Source organism: Camelus dromedarius, chromosome 15 (genome assembly GCF_036321535.1).
Source record: "Camelus dromedarius isolate mCamDro1 chromosome 15, mCamDro1.pat, whole genome shotgun sequence".
NCBI classification, from domain to species: Eukaryota; Metazoa; Chordata; class Mammalia; order Artiodactyla; family Camelidae; genus Camelus; species Camelus dromedarius.
The window spans coordinates 815,713-840,741 of NC_087450.1; the positions used below are offsets into that span (position 1 = coordinate 815,713).

The window sequence follows — 25,029 nt, forward strand, 5'->3', positions numbered from 1 at the left end:
CATTCTGATCACCCTCTGGTATTACTCCCCGCTCAGATGCACTTTTCCCTGTGGCAGCTACACTCAGAATATGTGATTGTTTCTCTCCCATGTGGTTAAGTGGACTTCAGAGACATGATAGTGATGGAGTGGCTAAGCCTCTGGGCAGATTGCTGGGTGACCCGCGGAAATTGCTGCACATGGTAAGCTCCCTTCTGCCAACCAACGGGCCAGGCCCCACCACTCTTCTGTCTATTCTACCTCACTTAATCTGCACAGACACTCTGTGCAAGACATCCTGTTATCCCCCATTTCTGCTGACCTTGGGTGGACAAAGCTTGGGTTTGAGAAAGTTGCCCAGGTCACATTGTTGACAAGTAGGGAGCTGGGGATTTGCATCCTAGTCCCAGGAGTCTGGATCATGGAAAGGCCTGGGTGGGGCAGCTTATTGCCAAGGGAAGTCCTGCCCAAGCCTCTCCCATGAGAGCCCACCCAACAGCACATCTAGCAGAGTCAGCATTTCCTGGACCAGATGGACAGAACCTCAAAGCTTCTTTGCAAACAGATTTTTTCCATATTCTTTTGCAAACAGAGAAAGGCCACAGGCCAGGGAAAGATAAGGACAAGTGTGATTTCATTGGGGAGAGTGAAGGACAATTGTGAAGACACACAGAACTCCCAGCAGCCCTCTCGGCAGAGCCTGCCACTGGGTGAGCAGCTACCATGACTACCTACCATAACCCTGTGAGGTTCATGCCTGTACAACCCTGCCTGTGAGAAGAGCAAAGTGAAGCTCAGAGAGGTGTGGGGACACTCCAAAGACAAACAGATAAGGTGGGATCATCACCACCATGCTGTGCTGGGACAGGCAGTCACCTGTCACACTGCTCATGCATGGCCTGCTGGGAGTAGTGAACGCCTGACAGGAGCACAGGAACACTGTGGTGAAGGTGATACTTCTACCTGGACAGCTGGTGCCGGGAACTCTAGCTGATTCTTCATTGTGCCTGCTTTGAGTGTCAGCATGTTGCAGCCTCATGTAGGGGAAGGGCTGTCTCCTTTCCACACCGGTGCACAAGGAAGAGCATGTACACACTGGCATCACCATAGACCACCGGCAGGATCAGGATCTGGAGCTCAGAGCAGAAACTGCCAACACCTCAGGAACTGGTGCAAGAGGAGGACCTGAGTGCCCCCTGAAACATTTCTAGTTTTAAAAACATACTTAATTAGGGGGAAGTGATAAACAGTTGACCCCTTCAAAATATTCTGTTATCCAAGGAACAGTAGCATCTCAGCATTGTAAGAGGATTAACTCAGTCGTCAATAACCATCACTATAGGTATGAGAAAACAGTGTTAGGAGTTACAAAAGGGTCTCAAGATCATGCAGGTCAGAACTGAGAACCGTCCAAAGCATGGGCTGCATGATAGCCTCTCTAAGCTACCTGAGGCTTGGTCTGCTCCTGACACAGGGCAGATGGTTCTGAGAAAACCACACTCCTCAGGGGACCCCATGGAGTTGACAGAGTTGAGTTTGGGTTCCTGATCATCTTCTAAGTCTGGAATTTTGAGATTCTTCTGCACCTGTCCTTCCTCCAGAACAGAATCTGATTCAGGCGGGATTCCAAGGACTGAGGCATGTGCCAGGCAAGAGAGCAGGCATGGCTGGATGAGAGCATCGCCAGTGCCATCAACTGAGAGGACAGGGCACTGAGATTTCCAGTGATTTAGCATCCTGGCTGGGAGGGGTCATGTGTTCTACAGTGAGTTCTGAGTATCCTGCACCACCCGAGGACCTGCAGGGGGCGCGCGGAGCCAGCGTGTCTTAGGTGGCGGTGCGCATGCGCAGTCCGCGTCAGCAGCCATCATCTTCCCTGGGGGCGGAGCTTGTTTTCCTCAGGACTGAGCGGGCGGCGCCAGGGAGGGTCTGGGTCAGCGCTGCCTGCGTGTCCGCGGGAGGAGGACGCTCCCCGCCTGCTGTCTGAATTTACGCCGGTTTCCCACTGCCTGAGCCCTCTTCCTGCCGGGGTGTGTGTGGACCTGACCGAGCTGAGGCCCCGGCCGGCTGGGCAGGAGGGGACGGGTGCGCTGGCGGGCCCGCTTCGACTATTCTCCTTGCCCGCCGGGAGCGGGTGAGTGTCCGCGCCCCCGGTCCTCACCGCCCGGGTCCCCGCTCCCCCGTGTGAAAGGAGGTGTGTACACCAAGGGTCAGGAGCGGGGACGCGGGTGTACTGGGAAAGGGGCTGAGGAAGTACTGAAAGAGTTAAAGAGAAGTGTGTAAAATCACATTATGTTAATTTTTACATTTTAAGTGTGTCAAAGTCAGAGTTTATTATGCTTTTAATTTCTTGTCTTTAAAGGAATGCAATCATTTATTTTATACTTAAAATATGATTCTCAGCTTACCTCGTTTTCAAGTCAAAATACTGCCACGGTTGACGTTTTCTCATAATATAGTGACAATCTTAAACATGTGTGAATATAAACTCATTGAAAAAATCTTGCAGCTTTCCATGGTGAGTAGTCTTGTTAAAAATAATATCCAGGCCTTTACTAAATCATTACAAAAATATAAATTTTTTTGAATCACTTTTAGAAGTTCCACACACAGTGGTATTTTTAAAACACCAACCACTGCATAGTGCTTAAGACCATTTAAGATGAAATATATTCAAACCTAAAACTTTAGAATACTCAAAAGGCAGGATAATATCTGCTTTTTCATTGCAAATACATGTTTTCTTCATAAGTGCAAAATATGAAAGTATTCAGCTAAATTTTGTATATCTTTATTCAAAAGGTGAAATTAGAATATAATCTCCTTATTTTTTATTTTAAGGCTATTTCCCATAAAAATTGGCATTTTTATCTGTAGGATCTTCATTGTCCATTCATTTGTTTTTTTCTTTTGGTTTATTTTCTTTAACAGAGTGCGTTCTTGTGTCTTTTTAGACTTTTTAATTCTGCTAACTTATTCCAAGAGACTTTCTGACACTGATAGTAAATAAGGGGAGAGGCCTTATAGTAACTGTGCATCTTTTATGTCAGCACAGTGCGCTTGCTGATATGATTTTACATTAGATTATAATATAATTATTTTATTTGATTTACATATATACTAATACATATTTTATATATGTACACACATATATGAATATCTACTAAGTGCCATTAATTTGCATGGGGTGGTAGCTGATAACATGTGTTCTTTCTGACCACTGGCTATTCTTATGTGTGTCTAACGTACTTCTTAGAACAGATGCTAGAATATCACACCTCTCATTATACAGTATTTTAAAGGTTATATTTTATTTTACTTATTTTTAAACACTTTTTATTAGGTAATATTCATTTTACAATGTTATGACAAATTCCACTGTAGAGCACAATTTTTCAGTTATACATGAATGTTCATATATTCATTGTCACATTTTTTTTTTTTTGCTGTGAGTTACCACAAGATCTTGCATATATTTAAGATTCCACACATGAGTGATCTCATATGGTATTCCTCTTTCTGTTCTGCTCAACCTAGAATAACATTCTCCAGGAGCATCCATGTCTCTGCAAATGGCATTATGTTGTCAGTTTTTGTGGCTGAATAGTATCCCATCATATAAATATCCCACATCTTTATCCAGTCATCTGTTGAAGGACATTTTAGGCTGTTTCCATGTCTTAGCTGTTGTAAACAGTGTAGAGATATCAGCTGAAAACCTTATGGGGGTTCCCTTGTAACTCACTTTTTGTTTTTCTCTTGCTTCCTTTAGGATCATTTCTTTATCCTTGACTCTGGCTATCTTGATTAGGATGTGCCTTGGTGTGGGTCTGTTTGGGTTCTTATTTTTTGGGACCCTCTGAGCCTCCTGTGCTTCGATATGATTCCTTCTTTAGGTTTGGGAAGTTTTCAGTCATGAGTCTTTCCCATACCTTTTCAATCCCCTTTGTTCTTTCTTCCCCTTCTGGAACTCCTATTATGCATAGATTGGCACACTTTATATTACCCCATAGGTCCCGTATATTGTTTTCATTGTTTTTTATTTGTTTTTCTCTCAGCTGTTCTGATTGGGTGTTTTCTGTTGTCCTGTCTTCTAGATCACATATTTGTTCTTCTGTATTTTCTAGTCTGCTTTGCACAGCCTTTAGGTCAGCTCTCATCTCAGCCAATGAGTTTACTAATTCTACTTGGTTCTTCTCTATAGTTTCTATTTCATTTTTGACATATTTTATATCCCTAAACCCTATTTTTTTTAGTTCCTTCAGTACTTTGATCACTCTTTTTTTGAAACCTTGATCTAGTAGGCCATCAATGTCTATTTCCTTGATCATGCTTTCAGGGGATTTCTCTTGATCTTTTAATTGGGAGTGGTTTCTCTGCTTCTTCACATTGCTCATATCTCTCTGGCACCGTGGCTTAAGGAGTATCAGTTATGTACTTAACCTGGAGATGGTGTGCCCTTAATGATTTTATTGACAGGTCTTTGTTTCTTTGCCCTGCTTCGTGAACTCAGCTTGCTGTTTCATAGGCCTTCTGTTGACGCCCTCATCTGTGCTGCTCTCAGTGGCTGTTGGCTAGCAGATTGTGCCCCATCCTAACACTAGGTCAGGAGCTGAGCTCTTACCCGGTGGGCGGGCAGCTCACTCCCCCTCCTGATGCCACAGTCAGATGCTGTGCTCAGGGGGAGGCAGGTGGGCAGATCACACCCCATCCCAGCACCGTGGTCAAGTGCTGTCTTCCTGCCAGGAAGGTGGGTGGCTGCCCACCTGCCCTCTCCTGGTGCTGGAACTCTGCTGCTCTGTGCAGCTGCCTGCTCTGCCTCAGGTAAGCGGTCTGTAGGTGGGCTCGGGGAAGACCATGGAACAGCCCTGCCTACACTCTGTGCCAAATCTGAGCTCCTTGTTTCTCTTGGCAGCACAAGTTCTCTGAGGTGTCAGGATAGAAAGATCCTCCCTACCTCGGGCTATAAACAAGTCTCAGTCCTGCCTAGGAGGTTGTGGAGAGCCCACATGCAGTTTCAGGTCTCAGCCCTGCCCCCGCCCAGGCACTATGAACAGGAGATGGTAGCTGTGGCTGAGCTCTGCCTCTCTTCTTGCGAGATGTGCCAGTAATGGCACAGGTCTGATGAGACAAAGACTACAGCACCCCTCCCCCAGGGCACATGCCTGTTTATAGTTTTGTTTACCTTTTGAGTTAAAATTTACCTGACAATGAAATGTATAAATTAGGCTTTTGAGGTTCATCCTTGTATCAGTAGTTGATTCTTTTTTATTGTTAAATAGTATTCCATTGTTTGAATATACTATCATTTGTTTTATCCATTCTCCTACTGATAAATACTTAGGCTTTGGGTATCTTTTTTTGCAAGCTAACATTTTTTAAAAAAATGCAACTATAATATACATGCTTAAATGTGAACACATCTTAAGTATGCAGCTCAGTGATTTTTCACAAAGTAAACACATCTATGTAACCTTCATCCAGTCAAGAAACAGAACATTGCTGTTCCGCTTTGGGATTTTTCCCAGATACTACGGCACACCTTTGATGGACTCACCATCCTAAATTCAGCCACCATGGATTGGCTTTTTTGCTTTTGAAATTTTTGGTCCCGTACTTTCCACTCAAAATTATGTAAGATTCATCCACTAGTGTTTTCTGTAAACTAGTATATTTATTTTTATTGCTTTAAAGTATACAACTTGTATGCATGTGCCACCACTTATGGTTATGTATTTATTGTTGACAGGTGTTTGGGTCATTTTCTATTTGGGGCTATAAGAAATAGTGATTATGAGAATTTTCTGGATGTCCTTTGTTGCTCAGATGTAGAAGTTTCTGAAGGGTACACACATGGGTTACCCTTGGTAATAGGGTGTGTGTGCGTGTATGTATGTGTATGTGTGTGTGTGTACATATATATACACACATATACATATATAACTTTCATTCAAAAAGCCTATTTCCAAAGTATTTGTAAGAATTTATATTCCCATTGACCATGTGTAAGAGTCCCCATTGCTTGTTGCCCTCACCAATGCTTCATATCACTTAACAACTAACTATTGTAGTGGATGTCTAATGGTGTTCCAAGTGTGGTTTTAGTACATATTTCCATTATTACTAAAGAGGTCAGCCTCTTTCCATAGCTTATTTGGATTTTTTTTTTGAAGCACCTGTTCAATTTTTTTGCACGTTTTAATATTGAGGTTCTGCTTTTTCTCCACTGGTTTTTGTTCTTTATATGCCCTAGATACAAGTCTTTTGTTGGATATAGGTATAGCAAATATATTTTCCCACCATGTGGCTTAGCTTTTCACTTTCTTAATGGTATCTCTTGATAAAAATAATTCTTAATTTTACTGAAGTCCAACTTAAAACTCTTCTTTTATGTTTAGTGCTGTGTCCTGTTTAAGAACTCTTTGCCACTTCAAAGTCATTAAAATATCTCCTAAATCATTTTCTAGATGTTTATTTTGGTGGGGGATTAGGTTATTTATTTTAATGGAGGTACTGGGAGTTGAACCCAAGAACTTATGCATGCTAAGCACACATTCCACCTGAGCTTTACCCTCCCCCAGATGCTTTGCTTTATGTTTCAAATTTGTTAGATTTATAATCTATCTAAAATTACTGTTCATGTATGGCACAGGGTTTAATTCAATACTGTTCCATTGGTCTATATGTCTAACTTTAGGTAGTTATCACATAGACTTAATATTGTTTTATAATAAGTCCTTTAATATTGTTCTTTAATATCATCTTGGCTATTGTTGGCCCTTCACGCTTCTCTATGTATTTAGAATCAGCTTGTCAAGTTCTACAAAAAAACAGTAACAACAATTAACTTTTGGGGATTTTGATGTGCACATGTAAATCTTTGATTCAGTTGAAGGGGAACTGACATATTTAAAATGCTGAGCCCTCCAATACATAAAGTTGGATTACTTCCCCTATACTTATTTTTATCACTGCTGTAACAAATTATCACAAATTTTGCAGCTTAAAGCAACACAAACTTATTATTTTATGGTTCTGTAGGTCAAGTCAGGAACAGGTATCACTTGGCTAAAAATCAAGATGTCAGCAGGTCTGTATGCCCTTCTGTAGGTCAAAGGAAGAATATATTTCCTTGTCTTTTCCAGCTTCTAGAGTTCACCCACATTTCTTTACCCATGGCCCTTCCTCTATCTTCAAAGCTAACAGCTTTATAGCTTTCTAATCCTTCTTCCAAAGTCATATCTTTCTGACCACAGCTGGGAAAGCTTTTCAATTTTTAAGGACCCCTGTTGTTAGACTAGGCCCATGTAGATAATCCAGGATAATCTCCCTGTCTCAGAGTCCATAACCTGATACATCTGCAAAATCCCCTTTGCCATGTAAAATAACATACTCACAGATTTCAGGATTAGAGCATGGATATAGGTAGGGGTCAGTGAGGTGCACTATTCTGTCTATCAAACTGTTTAACATTTGAAGCTTTCTGACAAACGTACAAGATAGAAATCCTGATCATGTGTAGAATGCTTCCTCTGCAAAATATTGGGCACTGAGCTTATTTGAAAGGACTGAAAATAATATTACCACAGGAATGGTTTCCTAATTCTACTGACATTTACTTACTTTATACTTAAATACCCAAAATGGTCAGCCAGGAGTGGGATCTTGGCAAATAAAATAAAAGTATAATTCAAGCATTTATCACTGAATTTACTAGCTAATTCTATTTTAGAAACAGACAGAAAATAAAATAATTTAGAGTAAGTCAGATTACTTATATATTAAGTGAAAATTAAGTTTTAAAAGCATGTCTGAATATGGGATAAAGTAAGCATCATAAAATGTAATGTTAATATTTAGTACATGCAAATCTCAAACTCCCAATTTATAAACAAGTTCATACTGTGTAGCACAGGGAACTATATCCAATACTGTTTTGTAGTAAATTATGGTGAAAAAGAGTATGAAAATGAATATATGTATGTTCATGTATGACTGAAGCTTTGTGCTGTACACCAGAAATTGACACAAAATGGTAAACTGACTACATATATATATATTTGAAAGGGCTGAAAGGACTATATCTACCAAGAAAAAAAATTAGATTGATAACAAACAAAAAAATTTGTTAGTAATATAATGCTAGAAACACAGACACAAAAGAAAATCTCAGGCATACATCTGTTTATAGAGTCCTAGAAAAAATAGTGCCTATGCAAGTCCCTGATAAACATGAGAAAATAGGAAAGGCAATATAAAAGTTCAAAATGCTTTGCTATGTAAGATCTGCAAGGTGACTCAGACACAAACTTAAGTGGTCAAAATGTTTATATAATTAATGATAACTTAAAGTCATTGAGGACATCATTTTAAATGAGATAAAAATAGCTGATCAATTTTCGTATTACTAAGCAAGTCATTTCTGTTTATAGTAGGTTTATATTATTTTTATATCTATTTATATTTTATAAAGACATCAACTTAGATCCTCGCTGATAACTGACAGTGGAGCAACTGATTGATTTAAATGGGTATCATAGGCTTATCAGATTTCATATGCTTTAAATATACATTAATTATTAGCTGTCAGGAAGAGTTCAGTTTTCATTTATTCTAACATAGCTGTGTCACAGGCAGGTTACTCTGTATTTACAATGGAGGATCATGATAGATATAAAGATATCAAGCCTTATTGATCTTCATAGGGATGCTTTTATAAGAAAAGGAGAATAAAATAAGAAAAATCTAAAATACTACTTTTTTTATAGTGTTCTAACAGTTTTATCTTATTTTTATTTTTTACTGAGTTATAGTCCGTTTACAATGTTGTGTCAATTTCTGGTGTACAGCACAATTTTTCAGTACTTTATGAATATACATATATTTGTTTTCATACTTTTTCCCCATGAGCTACTACAAAATCTTGAATATATTTCCCTGTGCTATACAGTATAAAATTGTTTATCTAGTCTATATATACCTGTCAGTATTTACAAATCTTGAACTTCCAGTCTGTCCCTACTCACACCCTGTAAAATACTATTAAATCAACATATATTTATGAAGAACTATGAAAAATGGGAAACTATAAGTTGTTTCTTTAAATTGGAGCAAAGAGAACTACTTTAACTGGGAAAATAGTTAAAATCTGGCAAGTTTTATGATTTCATGTTCACCCCTGACAGCTTTTCTTTCCTCCTTTCTCCTTCAATCTTTTTTGGGCCTTCTAAAGAATTAAATTAAAAAAAAGAAAAAAAAAAAAGAAAATTAAGAAACAGCTTTGCATCTAAAATAACCTCCTAACTGGAAAGATTGTATACTTTGTGAAAAATTTACAGCTGCCGACTTATGATCTATGTCTCTGTCCACACTGCCTTACTTGTTAGGAAGGGTCTTAAAAAAACAAAGTAAAGAAAAATAGCAAATTATAATGGCTTTTACATTTTAAATTCTTTTCTATGTGTTTACAATCTGCTCTATCATGAGTTATTAAGATAAACATTATCAGCTATACTCTACTTTCCTATCATGCATATTGTGACTCTGAGAAGCACGCACGCTCTAACTTACAATCTGCAGGTGGTGTACAGGTTAATGCAGTTCTTTTGACAATATATGGTTTTGTAGTCTAGTTGTCTAACTACTACATAATGGAAAAGATGTAGAACTACTGGTATCACTGCCCTCGGTCTCTGTCACCTACCTTAAAAATACCTGGAAAAGTAGATTCAAAAACTCATTGGCAAGAACATTTTTCACACTCCAGATCTGATATTCCTCTAGAGTTAAGATGGCCATTCTGAAAGAGAAACAATGTTTAAGAATATCTTAAATCTTCATCTTCTTATATTATTTGAATAAAATCTGTTTTATTAAACTTGCAATGGTCATTTGTCTGAAAGAAAACTAATGATTTAATGTAGATGCTATGTGTTCATCTAAAAGTAGGCCAGCAAGAATAAGTTCAAAAGTAACCAAACTCTGAAGTAGTGAGTCATAACGTGGGCAATTTATCACCAAAAATCTTCCTCCAGTAAGACCTGGGAAATAACTCACAGTATCTTCTGGTTCAAGGTGAAGTTTACTAACAGAACCCACAAAAGGTTCTGGGTAGAGAAAAAGGACTATTTACTAACTTTGAAAGCATCTTTCCAAACTCTCTGGATTATGCCCATTGACCCTGATAATTTTCTAAGATCTTCTTTAAAACACCAGGAAATATCATTAGACTTCTTAAGAGATTTAAAAGAACTAAATATATATAATAAATGAGTATCTATATTAACATTTCCTCAAAATAAAATTTAACATTTCTTTCACAAGTTGAGTAAAGTGGTATTTTTTTTTTGGTGTCATAGTGTACCAAAAATTACATTTATATACAGTAGACAATATTTCTTGGCAGGCAAAAATATAACCAAATGCTTCTTACTTCATGTTTTGAACAATCACCTTAACAATCCTAGATGAATAATAATGTTCTTAGCTTTTATTACTTAATTATATTTTTATTATCTAATGATTTATTATTTAATGATATTTAATAATATTTATTATTAATGATATTCATGTATTCATTCAATATATAATACCATTTATTATAAGAAAAGATTTTAAATCAGTGTGATGGTAAGTATTGGCTTTCATGATGCAACTTCCATAAAAGTATATTAATACCAATGTAATGGTACAAAATAATGGGTAATATTGTCACAGTCTAGTCACCAGTGAATATGGGTAATAGGTTTGGTTGAAAGGTCCAAATTCTATTCTAAATTTTTACCATTTCATTATTATGGTTACACGGAGATGGAGCAGCTAAATGATCTTCTTTTAATGTTCAAAAAGTACAGCCATAAGAAGAAACTCGGTCTTACATAAAAATAGACAGCAATGATAACCTCCATACTTATCAAATACCCAGAAAAAAGGCGATGGAAATTGTATCTCTACATAAGGTATTTCCTAAAAGAAACTTTCCTATGTTTCTGTTTTCATATATACCAAATAGAAATGGCTACCTTAGTTTTGGGCAGAAAAGTAAATGAAGACGGTTATCTGGATTCCCAAACAAAGATCAAGCCCTGAAAAGTTAATTTCTATTATTTATTTCTATTAAGTGTCAGTTAATAATACTATGATGATTTTTTCTGGATTTGTGATTGAAAAAAAAATGTTCCTTATTTTTCTAAGCCTGTATAAGACCACTATGGTCTACATCCTACCATCTGCTACTTGGTACATGTCAACATTTGAATAGAAAGGGTCAAATTAACTCATATGTGTCTCACATATATGGATTATCTTCAGTTTCACATGGATACATAGACATTAAGGCAAACCTATTATAATATCTTCAATAAAAGTTGTGAAACTAAAAATATTCAAAGCTTTATTCTTTGTAAAGTACATGCTTGTTTCTGCTATTATACACTTATTCTGGCTGCTATTAAAGAACTTAGGACAGACCCTCACCAATATTATTGAAAAAAAAATTTTTAAATCTATATACACCACCTATATTGAGATAAAAAAATAATTTACATCATCACAAATATCCTATGGTCCTTCCCAGTTAAATCACCCATCTCCAAAATCACTATTGTAACACTTATTAACAGTAGTTCTGTCTCTGTTCTAGAACTTCATATAAATTGAATTGTACAACGTGTTCTTTTATTCTGTGGCTTCTTTTGCTCAATATAAGTTTTGTCTTACCATAATGTATTAAAATGGGAGAAGTAAAGATTATAAACTACAGATGTCAAGGGCTGTCTCTACTTAAATTTTATAAAATGCCTAGCTTATAAAATATAATGTTTTTATGTAAATAACACTTAATGGAGTTGTTTAAAGGTGGAATGGGCTTTCTTTAGGGACAACTTGGAGGTATTGTAACCACAGGTTCAAATAAGCATTTAGCAGGGATGATGTAGAAGAGATTCAAGTATGTATATGTAAGGTATGTATACCAATTCAGAATATAATGTATTTTTATAAAAGAATAAATTAGTTTCTGCTGGACTCACCTTTGTGGTATCATGCGCATTCTATGTGTCTTCTACAATGTAGGATAGATCCACATGTAATTCCTTTAAAACCAGAAACCCAAATCAGTAGTTAGGAAAGAGAAGGTATCATTTTTATTAGCCAGTAGCTGAAGTATAAAGTATTTTCGGGCAACTTTTTTTTTTTTTAATTACAGAAATAGATTGCTTGTTTGCCTTAAAAATTTATGACAATTTTCCAGTGGTTTCATTTTTTTTTACATAATACATTCAGTTTATTAAATTTTCTAAGGCAAATTCTCTTCCCAATTTTTCATCTTTGGCTATGAATATTTTGAGTAGCATAATATAGAACCTAGAAGAAGTAAGAAAACTTTTTCTCAACCTCTTTTAAAAAATTCTTCACTCTATGTTCCTGTTGGAATTTTACATGCAAGAAGATGTATACAATCAGACTTTACCAGGGTATCATCGGTGCATTTGTCCTTCCAGACCTCTAAATGTGCAACCACGTGTCTCTCAGGTCAACCCTAGAGAGAACTCCATCACGGTCAACATCAAATACCTTGAAGCAAACTAAAGAAAAGAAACTCTTATGGAGGGAAATTACTTTCATATTCTGAAGTATAATACATTTTATTACAAGCTGCCCTAGTAAAATTACTTAGTTCCTCAAACAACTACATTCTGGATTAAGTTCTTATTTGGAGGACACTGTGTCCTTAAACTCCTTTGAACTTGTAGGAATTCCTGTACACTTCACAAGTCTCTCTCCTTATATTATTAGCCAGCTTAGAGAACCCTATCCTTCACCTAAATCTAAATTTAAATTTCTTGCAAACTGAAAAAGAAGGGCCAAGTTACTATACAATATCTCACAGATTTTGAGAAGGTAATTCAAGCTTTTAAATTAATTTCTAATATTTAAAACTGATCACTTCAGAGTTGATTCTTACAATGCTGAAAGTATTCCATCTACATTAAGAATCAAAAAAAGCTGGTACAGTCAGCCCCCTGTATCCACTGGTTCTGCATTCACAGGTATAAACAATAGATCAAATATATATATATATATATATAAATTTTCCCAGAAAGTTCTCAAAAGCAAAACTTGAATTTGCTATTCACTGACAACTATTTACATATCATTTACATTGTATTTACAAATAATTACATTGTATTAGGTATTACAAGTAACCTAGAGATGATTTAAAGTATACAGGAGGATGTGCATAGATTATATGCAAATACTATGCCATTTTACATAAGGACTTGAGCATCCATGGATTTGGTATCTGAGGGGGTCTCAGAACCAATCCTCAGCAGATAATGAGAGATGACTGTATAAAGATTTTGCCTCTCCAGTGTAATTAATGTGCACCCAATATTTTTGCCTAAGAACAATTTCAAATCTTCAATGAAGCTTATATACAACAAGCTAAAAATCCGAAATATCAGCACTTTGCTAATTAACATCTTATCAGCAAAATTGCTAGTCTATTTGGTTAACTTCCACTAGTCCACTGGCAAAAAATAAATTAAAAAAAAGTTTAAGACAATAATTAACCTCAATTGAGAAACAAAGACTTCAGCCTCTTTAATATCAGAACTTTAATGTGAACAAATAATCTATCACAAAGCCAGGTTAGAGTAATGGTATACTATCAGGGAAGATAAAAGAAATCTAAATTTTTAAGATTAAATAATTATCTACTTCACACAGCCGTGTATTAATTATGCTATTAAATAACTGAGTGCATCACAGTGCAACATTACTAAAGAATATTGAACTATTAAGTATCATACCCAAAATATGCAGTATTTGTGAAGCTGTATTTTAGAAAGATGCAGTGATAATGACCCTAGTGAATATATAAGAATTAGGTTCCAATTAAATGTAAACTGCTGCATTTTCCTAACCAAATATGGTTAAGATTTATTAATGTAATATGCTTATAAGTTATGCTATAATATTTTAGCTAGGTTTAAAAGATAAATTTACTATTTAATAAAATTGTTTTATCATAAATTTAATTTTGCTAATAAAATATCAATATACACAGTGATAGAAAATAAGTTGGAATTCAAGTTAAGCACGACAAATTTTCTATATAGACTACCAGAAAATATTTTCTATATGCTTAACATTTTAAAACACATCATGACTGATGTAGTTCATTTATCATGAATTGTACATTCACCTGGAAAATCAACCATTATTAATAACAAAGATCTTAAATTACTCCACAGTAAAAAAGAACAGATGATTGAACCTTTACACTGACCTCAGTAAAACCTGAGCAAGAGATTGCTATTTGCCAAAGGGATGAGAATTCAGGCCTTAATCAGTTGATTTTTTTTCATGAATGGATGCTAATTTTTTTCTCTGTATATAGCTTCCAAATTTTGTGATGTTTAACTCACTTACATTTCTGTCTTTCAGCCAGAGGTCCTCTGCAACAAGCTGATAACCCACAGGATATCTCCTTAAAATCTATGTGGCTGTCATGATTTTCACCAAAAGCATTAAATAAACCTGTAAAATAGGAACACAGAATAAATCACAGCCAACAAACTTCCAGTTAATAACGACATGCTTGTGAAAGGAGGCATGACTCGCATAAACTGACGTAGTTTTTAAAGTTGTCAGTAGTTTCCACTGTCTTAGGAAGTTTTTTTTTTTCCCCCTGGCATAATTATAACCAAAATTTAACTTCCTAAAAGAAAATACTATCATTTAGTGTTTGGTTTTGTCTGCCTACCTGTCTCTATCTTATATTAATTCCAAAAGTCAAAAGTGATTGTAGAATGTAAAAAATAAAAGTATATTTCAAAAATTTAACTGGAAAAAAGTCAGAGACCACAATTATCCAAATTTGGAAACACTAAGAAGAAAAAGGAAAAAAGAAGAAAAGTTGAACTCTATCAAAGATATACTGTGTTGTTATTAACAAGCTTCATACAGCTCCTTCATGAAGCAAAGAAAACTATAACACACTATATTATAAGAGAAAGAAATTCTGTACTGCAGTCTTCATTGTACCACTTAATCTGTATAAATAAATATATTAAATTTCAGAAATAAAGGGCAATTTATAATCTAATCCTGTGGTTTTTAAACTTTTCATAAAAAATAAATGGAATCATTTTGTTTTCAAATGAAATGATTTCTCAATCTCTAATTCTAAAAAGGTAAAAAGATAACTGCACTGCTGCATGCACAGTGGAAGCCCTGTCTGTTCTAGCTCCCCTAACAAATATTTCTAAAACTTACTAGAAACCTGAAGAATACAGACTATTTCAAGACTCTAATTGTGTGCCCTCAAAGAGCAGAAAATTGAAGCAAAGAAGTAGTTAAATGACTTGCTAAAAGTAAGAAATTTTTTTTAAAAAGGTCTGAATCAGAAGCAGAACCCAAGCTTTCAGATTTCCAATACAGTTTTTGTGATTATCACCCACAACTTCTCCTTGTAAACCTCATTTAAAATATATATATATAGTAGTGAAAAGTTTGGAGCTAAGTGGGGACCTTAGAGATGGTCTAGTCCAGTGGTTTCTTAATTTTTTAAGGGTGGGGGAAGGATACAGCAGTGGAACCTTCTTCTATATAAAAGAAATACAATAGACACTACTCATCTGAGGAAGAGGTGGGGTCATGTGTGGAAGCTAGAGCTTTGCCTATTCAGTGTCCACCACCCTGACCCTGCACCAGATGATGAGGCACCGCACTGGAGCACAGTTTCATAATGATTGTCTTGGTCAAACTGATTTTATATATGAGAATATTCAGGTGCAGAAAGGTAAACCGACTTACGCAAGGCTCCAAAGGTGGAACAAGGCTCACGTGTTTAGCAAAGAACATTTGTAGAAAATAGAAGGATTCCCACCTTCACTCAGGGATGGATGAATTGGTGGTGAAGCCAATGGGCCAAATGTCTCTAAATCAAATCATCCAGTTCGGGATTGAGCCCTCAGCAACCAATAGCATTTCTACAGATGAATGATGTCTGATTCCTCCACTGACAATCAAATCAAACAAGATTATAAAATCTCACTCTTCTCTTCTGAACAATTAATTAGTTCATCCTGATAATGTAACTTCTAAAGATACATTTTAATTTCCCAGTTAAACTGTTAAAAACCTACCTAAAACAAAAACTCTGAAAGACAAATATATTGTATCTAAAGTGGCATGTAAATTAAATTCAAATTAACATAAAAGAGGCTGTAAAATGGGAAAAAAGTATGCAGTTGCCCATTAAGCAGGCTGTTTAATTCCAACATGTAAAATAATAAACTAAGATATTTATTTTTTGCTTCCCACTCTTTTATCTGTATTCACTTTGGTGATTTTAATCTCTATCTTGGATTTGAAAATTCTTGATCATAGTCTCTCCTGGCTACACAGGTAACACACTAATAGCAGAATCTATGTTTGAGTTATCCTGTCACTATGGTAACCAGTTACACATTTAATACTTATTAAATAAATGTACAAAGGGGATAGACCTAAGCTTCTCCTTCTTGGCCCTAAAATTCTTACTACCCCTCCTATAAATGCAGGAGCCTCCTCTGTAGGACAGAGTGTAAATGTATCTCCTGAGAAGGATTCCCCAACAAGGGCTGTCTTTACAGTGTGCTTTTAGATTAGATGTTTTTATGGGACATTTCATTAAAAGGATCAAGGACCTAAGCTTCCCAGTATGGTGGGATTTGTGATGGGCATGGGAGGATGCTCACTTGGGAGGATGAGATGTTAAAGACACTAACAGTGAAAAGGACAGGGCAAGATGAAGGGCGATTGGGAAACAGGACCACAGAGATGTGACATCTACTTCCCACTGTCATCTAAGTGATACCTACTTGAAAGAAACGTTTCTACAGTTAAATTCTATAATGGGGGGTTATTTAAATGAAGCACACATATACTCAATGAGTAGATCACATAATTTTTAGAGATTCAGAGTGCATTAGCATTTTCAGAGTACTTTTTACATCAATAACTAGTATTTATAAATTCCTGTCTGCTAAATAAGTATGTGGAATTATTTCCATTTTGCTTTTAGACTTACTACAGCTTAACCTATTCACTGCACTGATACAGAGTAATTTTTCTAATGAAAAAAAAATGGTAATGTACAACCTTGTTAAAGATTCTTTAATTTCTCCATCACCAGATTTATGAACATTTAGGCCTATGTTTCAGGCCCCGTTTCTTACCAGCTTTTTCACCAACACCTTACATTTAGGTTATATTGCATTACCCAGAGTTCGGGAAATGTTCTTTCACACATCCACGTCTTTATTAGATCCTGTGTCCTCTGAGGAGAAACCTTCTCCCCACTTTCACATCCTTCAATTTTACAGCCTAACCACTAATCCTTCTGTGAACACCTTCTAATGCTTTCCAACCTCACCAGCTACCCAAGGGTCTTAGCTTCTCTCTTCCACAACTGTCCTCCACTGTATATAGTATCCAATATTCAAGTGAAGTATGAGTCCTCATTTACAGGTCTGTGGCCTCTCTAGATTACAAAGTATTTGGATTCAGTAACCTTGTCCTTTTATCACTGTTGCTGCTAGAATTCATTTCATAGGACCTGATACATAGTAACCACACAATAAATACTTGCTGAATGAATGAATGAATGAATGAATGAATAGCCAAGGCAATCTTCACAGCCAAGGCTTCCCCATCCCAGCTCAGTATTCTTTCTGTTATATCAAAGAGACTCTGCCCCATGAAACAATAGACCCTGCACATTTTAACAAATGTATACAATTATTAGGAACTATTATTAGAACAGACTATCACTACTGTTCTCATAGTTATGTCACATAAGTAGTGTATTAAAGCTCGTTCTGATTTGTTATTTATACAAATCAGCTGTCTGTCACCAGTTTAAATATTAGTAATTTAGAAAACAAGTTATTGATTTATCTACTCATCAGAAAACATTATGACAGATCTATTTACATACCTCTTTTGTCAGTTTATATACCAACTGGAAAAGAAGGGGTGTACAGTCAACTCTGAAAGTATAATTGCCTGCAAAATAAATAAGAGAGTATTTTAATATCTCCAAATGGACTTCAAACCTGTATTTAATTCTAACTTTATTTTCTAATTATAAACAAGATATAACAGATTTCAATATGAAGGCATCATTCCTGGAGAATTAAAAATAGGGTGGACCCTACAGATTATCATATTCAGTGAAGTATGTCAGACAGAAAGGCAAATATCAAATTATATCACTTATATGTGGAATGTAAACAAACAAAAAAATGATACAAATGAACTTATTTACAAACCAGAAATAGACTCACGATATAGAAAAGAAACTATGTTTACCCAAGGGGAAAGGGGGAAGGGAAGAGATATGTTAGAGTTCAGGAATAAGATATACACTATTATATATGAAACAGATAAACAAGGACCTACTGTATAGCACAGGGAATTTTATTCAGTATCTTATTATAACCTATAATGGAAAAGAATCTAAAAAAAAGTATATGTATATGTATATGTATATGTATATGTATATGTATATGTATATGTATATGTATATGTATATAACTGAGTAACTTTGCTGTACACCTGAAACTAATATTACACATCAAATGTACTTCAGTAAAAACAAATAAATAAAATTTTAGAATAGATATGTAGGTAGATAAATAGACAGACAGACAGACAGTCTGGCTAAAACTAAAACACAAGGTGGAAATAACTCTTCAGGAGCCAGAGAGGCTGCAGCACACACTCGGGATAGGAGACTGCAGAGGCGGACTCTGCTGCTAAGGCCGCAGCTCCTGCAGTAACAGGGTCATTGCTCATTACGGCAGCAGTACCAAGGGGTCTATGGCAAAGGAAGTGGTAAGGCCATAATGTTCATGTTTTTATTCATTCATTCAATTCAATATCAAGACTTTAGACTAGAGCATGTCAGTAACTAACATGTGTCCTGTGACACTTACCTAGAAATAACCATAATACGATGAAAGCCTACAGATGCACATGTCACATGTCAGGGTAAAAAGGATGTCTGTAGTGGGTGATTATTTCAGAGTTGTTCCAATACATACAGGAACTAATTCTGTATGAAATACTTTAGCCCAACTTTTAAAAATAGCTCCATAGGAAGAATGTCAAAAGTACTAAAGTTTTAAGTAGTAATCCAAGATAGGCAAATGGTAAATATACTAAAGAAATTAGGATCAATAGCTTAGTTATGAATCATATTGATTCATTTGAATCATAATAATGTTCTCTCTGGTAAAATGGAAAAATGGAGGTATTATTGAGGCATCTCATAGAAAGAGGATAATCCTAGTTTATGAGTTGGAGTTGATAGACTTAAATACTGGTATACTATTTAATGACAATCTGAAATAAAATTTACCTTCTGTGTATGAGTCTGCATTGATATATGCAACCTCTCTCTCCTGGAGTGTTTTCACATTCTCCTGTAGTTGAAGCAAAGCAGTCACTTAACTCACAGCATTTACAATTGTGGAAATACAAGCAAAACAAACAAATTAATTCAGTAAATGAGTGGTTTGCAGATACCATTATAAATCAAATGCCTATGCCTTTGACCATCATTTTAAGAAAATACTATTAACTGCTTGATAATATTAATGCAATTAAAACAAGAAAGAAAAATATTAGTGATGCTGTAGCCACTTTTCATAGCAACAGCAGGGAGACCCAGAGGAAAACTGCCCCTGATCCCCTGCACCATAATATGAAGGGGGAAGGCTCGGAGATGCTCAGCCTCACCCTGGATCTACTGGAAGAGAACTGCTCAAAGTAAGGCTTGGAAATCTGTATTTTTAAAAGGTGTCCCTGGCAATCCTTAAAGACATTAAAGTACGAGATCCCTTGACGTTGGGGATCCAAGTAACTTTACCATATTAAAAGTGAGGAAGTTGGAAATTTGATTTATCAAGAATTTTTTGAAAGAGAAGATATTGATGAAAAAGAAAAAGAAAGGAGGGGAGGATAGAGAAAAACTAGAGGGAGAGAAGAGTGGCTATTAGGACAAAGACAAGACATTTCTCTCTCACACATACATGCACACACGCACACACATTCTAGAAAAATACAGCAGAAGACTAATGCCATCACACAAATGGGAATATGCAGAGAGAACTCTTTTCTTCTCTCTGTTTTTCTCTCTCTCTCTCTATCTTGCTACCTTATAAGAGCAGTTACAGTAAAAACATTTAAAGCTGTGAGTAGTCATCCCACAAATGAGAATTCTCACCTCTGCACTTGGCCACATGGGACAGATGACAGCTGAATCTGCTGCAGAGTTTCCATTATGACAGAGCTACAGTAGAAATAAAAAAGATTCCTTAACTATATGTAAAGGTAAATGTGCTGCTGAATATGATCAAGAAGCTAGTAGAAAATGGGAAACAATATTCAAATTGTCTTTTAACTCACATGAATTTAAATTAATGAAAGGCATATTATCTTGTATCTTGGATTTATTTTATCTGTATTTTAAGCTGCTTAAATTACAGAAAGACACATGTATTTCTATATACATGTATTGACAAGAAATTACATATTTCTAAAAGTAAATGACCTTAATGAATAAGATCTAATTCATCTAAATAAGTGTATTATGAAATGCATGTTCATAACACCAACATAATAATAAGACTTTGCAATATAAATGGAATCAAATGTGATACAAGTAACTGTGATTTTATTCCCATACTTATTTGATTCATATTATTATTTTAAAGTATGCGGAAATGAGTCAGAAGGAAAGCATTTTAAAAACCAGACACAATGTTAAGAAAGATATGACATTCTTTAAATCAATTCTATAAAATTTAGACTCATAAATGATGAACAAAATAGAGGATAGTCACAGGAAAGTGCTTTTTGGTGCACCTGCCTTTAAAAAAATACACAAGACTACCATGAACATGTAAGAACTTAGAGTTACTGGACAGAGAGCCTAAGGGAAGAAGACGAAAGAAGGGGGCCTATGAAAGACACTTTAAAATAAAGCATTAAGAGCCAGTGACAAATGAAAATTAATCATAATTGAATTAAAAATAAATCCTTGAAATTTTAGAGTAATTCAATTTACAAAATCATTGTATTATACTTCCCAATCAGGCACTTTTGTAAATGGTAAAATATACCTATGGTTACAATTTAGTATGGAATCCATAAAGGAGAGACTATAATCAGAGTATAATCATCTTAAAAGAGCATGTTGTTTTCCTAGATAGAAGAAATCCAAGGAAACTGTAAAAACTTGAAAATTAATGCCAAGGATCTATATCAGATTTTCAATAAGCTAATTCACTTGTCAGAAGCAGCTTCCTAGGTTTGACTATTTTCTGAGCTTACAGATTTTACTTACTTATCACAAAACAAATATAAATAGAAACTAAAATATTTTAAAAATAATGAAAAAATTGTTTTGTGCTTAGTAATTGTTTGTTTTGTTTTGCCAAACTGATGTAAAAGCAAAAACAAACTCTATTTCTTATATTTTCCTGAGTATTTATCCAAATTAAAACAATATCTGGTAATAATATCTGTGATTACCCTGAGATACATGTTGACCAAGAAGATACGTTTTCTGTCTCAGTTACATCAGCCCATTTGTGGAACCCAGAAGTCCAAATTTTTCTGCATTCCAGCTGGCAAAAATGGTAGTTCTTCTCGGTCTCCAGCCTGTAATCATTGTTAACATACATGGTTAGGTACATCAGCCTAAAAACAAAGTAAAGTTCACTCAAGTCACTTTCTGTCATCACTTGCCAAGGAAACATTATTTACCTCTACTAATCAGTTTTCCAAAATTCTGGACAACTTCTTATAAATCAGCAGTTCCACTGGTTAGGTCAGTACCTCCAAATACCCAGAAGTCCTGATGATCTCCCAGAATAACACACTTGTCTGGAAAGGAAGGCATTCAAAAGGATGACAACTTAGAATGTATTACAAAGAGCAGTAATTTATGTTTTTAAATTAAACTTCCTCCTGCTTGAGTTTCCTCCTTAGGAAACCATCAAGGTAGTGTCTCCTTTTAGAATTTACCTTTTTTTCCCACATTTAATTATATCACATCAACCAGGAAAAAAATATTAAGAGTTGATTAAAATTTATCTTCTCTTACTCCTGTAATCTTTGTAAAAACAAAATGTTTTAAGACATTTTAAAAAATTCACCAACTCACTAAGTTTCACAGATCCTCAGGTAGTTCTGATTACATCTTAAATGCTTGTGATTTTCTTGATGTTATGAACATGCATTTTAACCTTCCTAGAATTTCACAAAGGGAACAAATTACTTCACATAGAGCATTATGTCTAACAGGTTCCTTCCAATGTTTTATTATAAGTCTCAGAAGTACAGAAAACTGTATAATAGGATGATAAATTCCCATATGCCCACCACCTAAATTCAATCATTTTTAATACTGTTGAACTATTTGCAAGCGAGTCACGCAAATCATGACAGTTCTCTCCTATGTATTTAAGAATGCACCTAACAGTGAGATTAAAAAAAAAAAATCAGTATTTTATATTTTTCCTCCCTCATAGTTCTATTGTTGGTATGTATTTAAACTTCAAAATTATTCAACGTGAAAAAGAATCTTGTTTTTAGCAAGTTTTTAAAAAAAATTGTGTTTTTGTCCATTTAGAGCTCAAATCAATTAAGGGATATAAGCCCCAGGTGCTTTTTTTGATATTTTGACCAGGGAAAATTTCTGTTTCTGACTTTTCTCTTAAACTGTTACTGAAGCTGCATGCTCTGTTTTCCTTGTGTCTGTATGTGTTTGTTTATAAATCACATTTTTCATTGTGTACCTCTAGAGGGTATTAATACATGAGATAATAAAGTCTCCTATGTTAAAGGAACTCCGTTCTAATTGAGTTAAATAAATACTTTTTAAAAAATTCTTATAAAAAAATTGAACTTCTAATACCTTGAGTTCTGAAATTTTAAAACAAGCTTCTTACAGAACTTATAAAATACTTGCAGAATCCAAATTCACATTGCTAAGGCAAATCATTAACCAACAAGGCTCATTTAACCATTTTAGTTTAATAAAAACAGCTATCTCCTCTCTGATTCATCAGTGTGAAGTTTCCCTTTCCCTCTACATTTCAAGCCAGTCAAACTAAAGTTCTGATCATGCCATGCTGTTTCCCAACCCTGCAGAAGCTGTCCTCTGCAGCTGGCATTTACTGCCTGTCTTGATTCCTTGGAAATCTTACTGTTTGTGTAAAATTAAGCTCAATGAGCACCTGTTCCATGGTCATGCCTCCTTAACACCAGTGCTGTTCGGGGTTAGTAACAGTAACGACTATGATGGTAAGCGCACGGGGCCATGTAGCAGTTAAGCGTTCACCACTGTGACCATCTAACCCACCCCCACAGAAGTGACCGGTGAACTTCACTCCTTTCCCCCTTCTCTCCTACTCCTTCCCTTAAGTTAACCTAGTGTTTTGCATGCAAAGCGTTTTGACAGTTATCTGAAACACTGTTTTAAACCGTCACTTGAAAAGGGAAGATAAAATGTTACACCTGGCCCGGATGAGGAGACGGGTTGGAGTGGCCCAGAGGAAGCCGAACAGGACCCGCGGCCTCGGATCACAACACAGCCCCGTTCCTTCCCAAGTTTCGCAGCCGGGAAAGCTGAGGCCTGGGGCCCGGACCACCTCGGGGCCTTCGGGGGAGGCCGAAAGAGGGACGGAGACCCGCGCAGGGCTGGGGAGGGGCCCGCAGGGACTCACCGTCTGTGCAGCGGCTCCTGACCCACGGCTGGGCGGGCGTCGGTGGCGGTTGAGGCTGCGGTGCCGGCTGAGAGGGCTGAGGCGGTGGCGGTACCGGCTGAGGGGGCTGAGGCGGCGGCGGTAGCGGTTGAGGCCGCAGTGCCGGCTGAGGGCCCTGGGAGGGCGGCGGCGGCGGTTGAGGCTGCGGTGCCGGCTGAGGGGGCTGAGGCGGCGGCGGTGCCGGTTGAGGGGGTTGAGGCGGTGGCGGCGGCCACGGGAAGGACTTGAGGGACTCCAAGGCCTTCGCCAGCTTTTCCAGGGTCGCCATGGCGGCCTCCCGCCCCGCGTGGTCAGCCCCCGGAGACGCCGGGCCGACCGGCGGCTCTGGTCAGCAGCGGTGGCAGTGAACGGGGCTCGGGGCCGCCAGCAGGTTCGGACCCCAAGCGCGCGGCCATCTTGGAGCCGTCCCGACAGCCCCCGCGGCGCTGCGTCCTGCCACGCTCCGCCGGTGGGGCGGGGCCGGGACTCGGGATTGACAGCCAGAGGCAGCGGCCTCCGCCAATGGCTGCCGCTCCCGCCCCTTGGGCTCAAAGAGCCGCCACGGCTGCTGGAACCACTGCGTTCTTCCCGGCGAGGGGTGAGGGGTACTGCAGGGAGATCGGAAGGGCGGTTCGGGGGCGGGGTTGCGTGGCACGGCGAGGAGGGTGGGAAGGGCGGTGTGACTTGTGATTGAGGGTCTCTCTTGGCGACGGGCGTCCCCGGACGACGCCTAGCGGGTGGCGGGGAGGCGGGACAGTGGGCTGGCAGCCCGAGACCCCCGCGGGGGGCTTGCCCACCCCGCAGCGCGGGCGGAGGGCCGGCTCGCCGGACAGCCTGCTGTAATATGCTGACTGTTATATATTTGGCCTTACCCTTGTTAGTTGCCTCAAATCACTCCTTGTTCACCTTCATGATCATTACCATAGATATACTTCTTACAATCCTCGTACTTACTATGTTCCCTCATGCTACAGGGCCATACACATGCTATTCTCACTCTTAGAAATAATCTTTTGCACATCAATCCCCTACTCCCCTCAAGAGATTTGCCTATCTAATTCCAATCACTCTCAGTGCTCAGCTAATTTGTGAATTCATAAAGCCCATTACATTAACATAATTTCTTAACACCATGTAATTCTCCTTTATCACATTATTAAAGTATACTTTATAATAACATAAAAACTCTTCCATGCATGAAGGTAGATATTAAACAATTAAGTTCACAGTATAAAGTTGTAAG

At 37.1% G+C, this 25,029-nt stretch overlaps 1 protein-coding gene across 6 annotated transcripts; it reads right to left on the reverse strand.

Moving 5' to 3' along the window:
* Positions 1 to 3,063: 3,063 nt before the first annotated feature.
* Positions 3,064 to 24,218, reverse strand: LOC116151723 (uncharacterized). 6 transcript variants are annotated; one of them, XR_010384084.1, is made up of 12 exons: positions 23,769 to 24,218; positions 21,805 to 21,924; positions 21,571 to 21,699; positions 20,261 to 20,326; positions 19,394 to 19,457; positions 17,969 to 18,036; positions 15,875 to 16,006; positions 14,416 to 14,523; positions 12,449 to 12,563; positions 12,009 to 12,071; positions 9,694 to 9,778; positions 3,064 to 6,799 (listed from the first exon to the last, which is right to left on the reverse strand). XR_010384084.1 is itself a non-coding variant. In XM_064494267.1 (12 exons), exons 1-2 carry the CDS (start codon positions 24,073 to 24,075, stop codon positions 21,842 to 21,844), a joined length of 390 nt encoding a protein of 129 aa, XP_064350337.1. In that variant the 5' UTR covers positions 24,076 to 24,218; the 3' UTR covers positions 3,064 to 3,545; positions 9,683 to 9,778; positions 12,009 to 12,071; positions 12,449 to 12,563; positions 14,416 to 14,523; positions 15,875 to 16,006; positions 17,969 to 18,036; positions 19,394 to 19,457; positions 20,261 to 20,326; positions 21,571 to 21,699; positions 21,805 to 21,841. The 6 variants fall into 6 exon arrangements, 4 of the variants coding, with proteins under 4 accessions (XP_064350337.1, XP_064350336.1, XP_064350339.1 ...); XR_010384083.1 differs by having other exon boundaries at positions 9,683 to 9,778; XM_064494267.1 differs by having other exon boundaries at positions 3,064 to 3,545; positions 9,683 to 9,778.
* Positions 24,219 to 25,029: the final 811 nt, after the last annotated feature.

Excerpts from the sequence above, each read along its gene's own strand:
- LOC116151723 (XM_064494267.1), bottom strand. The coding sequence starts at position 24,075 with ATGGCGACCCTGGAAAAGCTGGCGAAGGCCTTGGAGTCCCTCAAGTCC. Across the intron at positions 21,925-23,768 it reads CAGGAGCCGCTGCACAGACG|ACAAGTGTGTTATTCTGGGA; the intron begins GTGAGTCCCTGC and ends CTTCCTTTCCAG.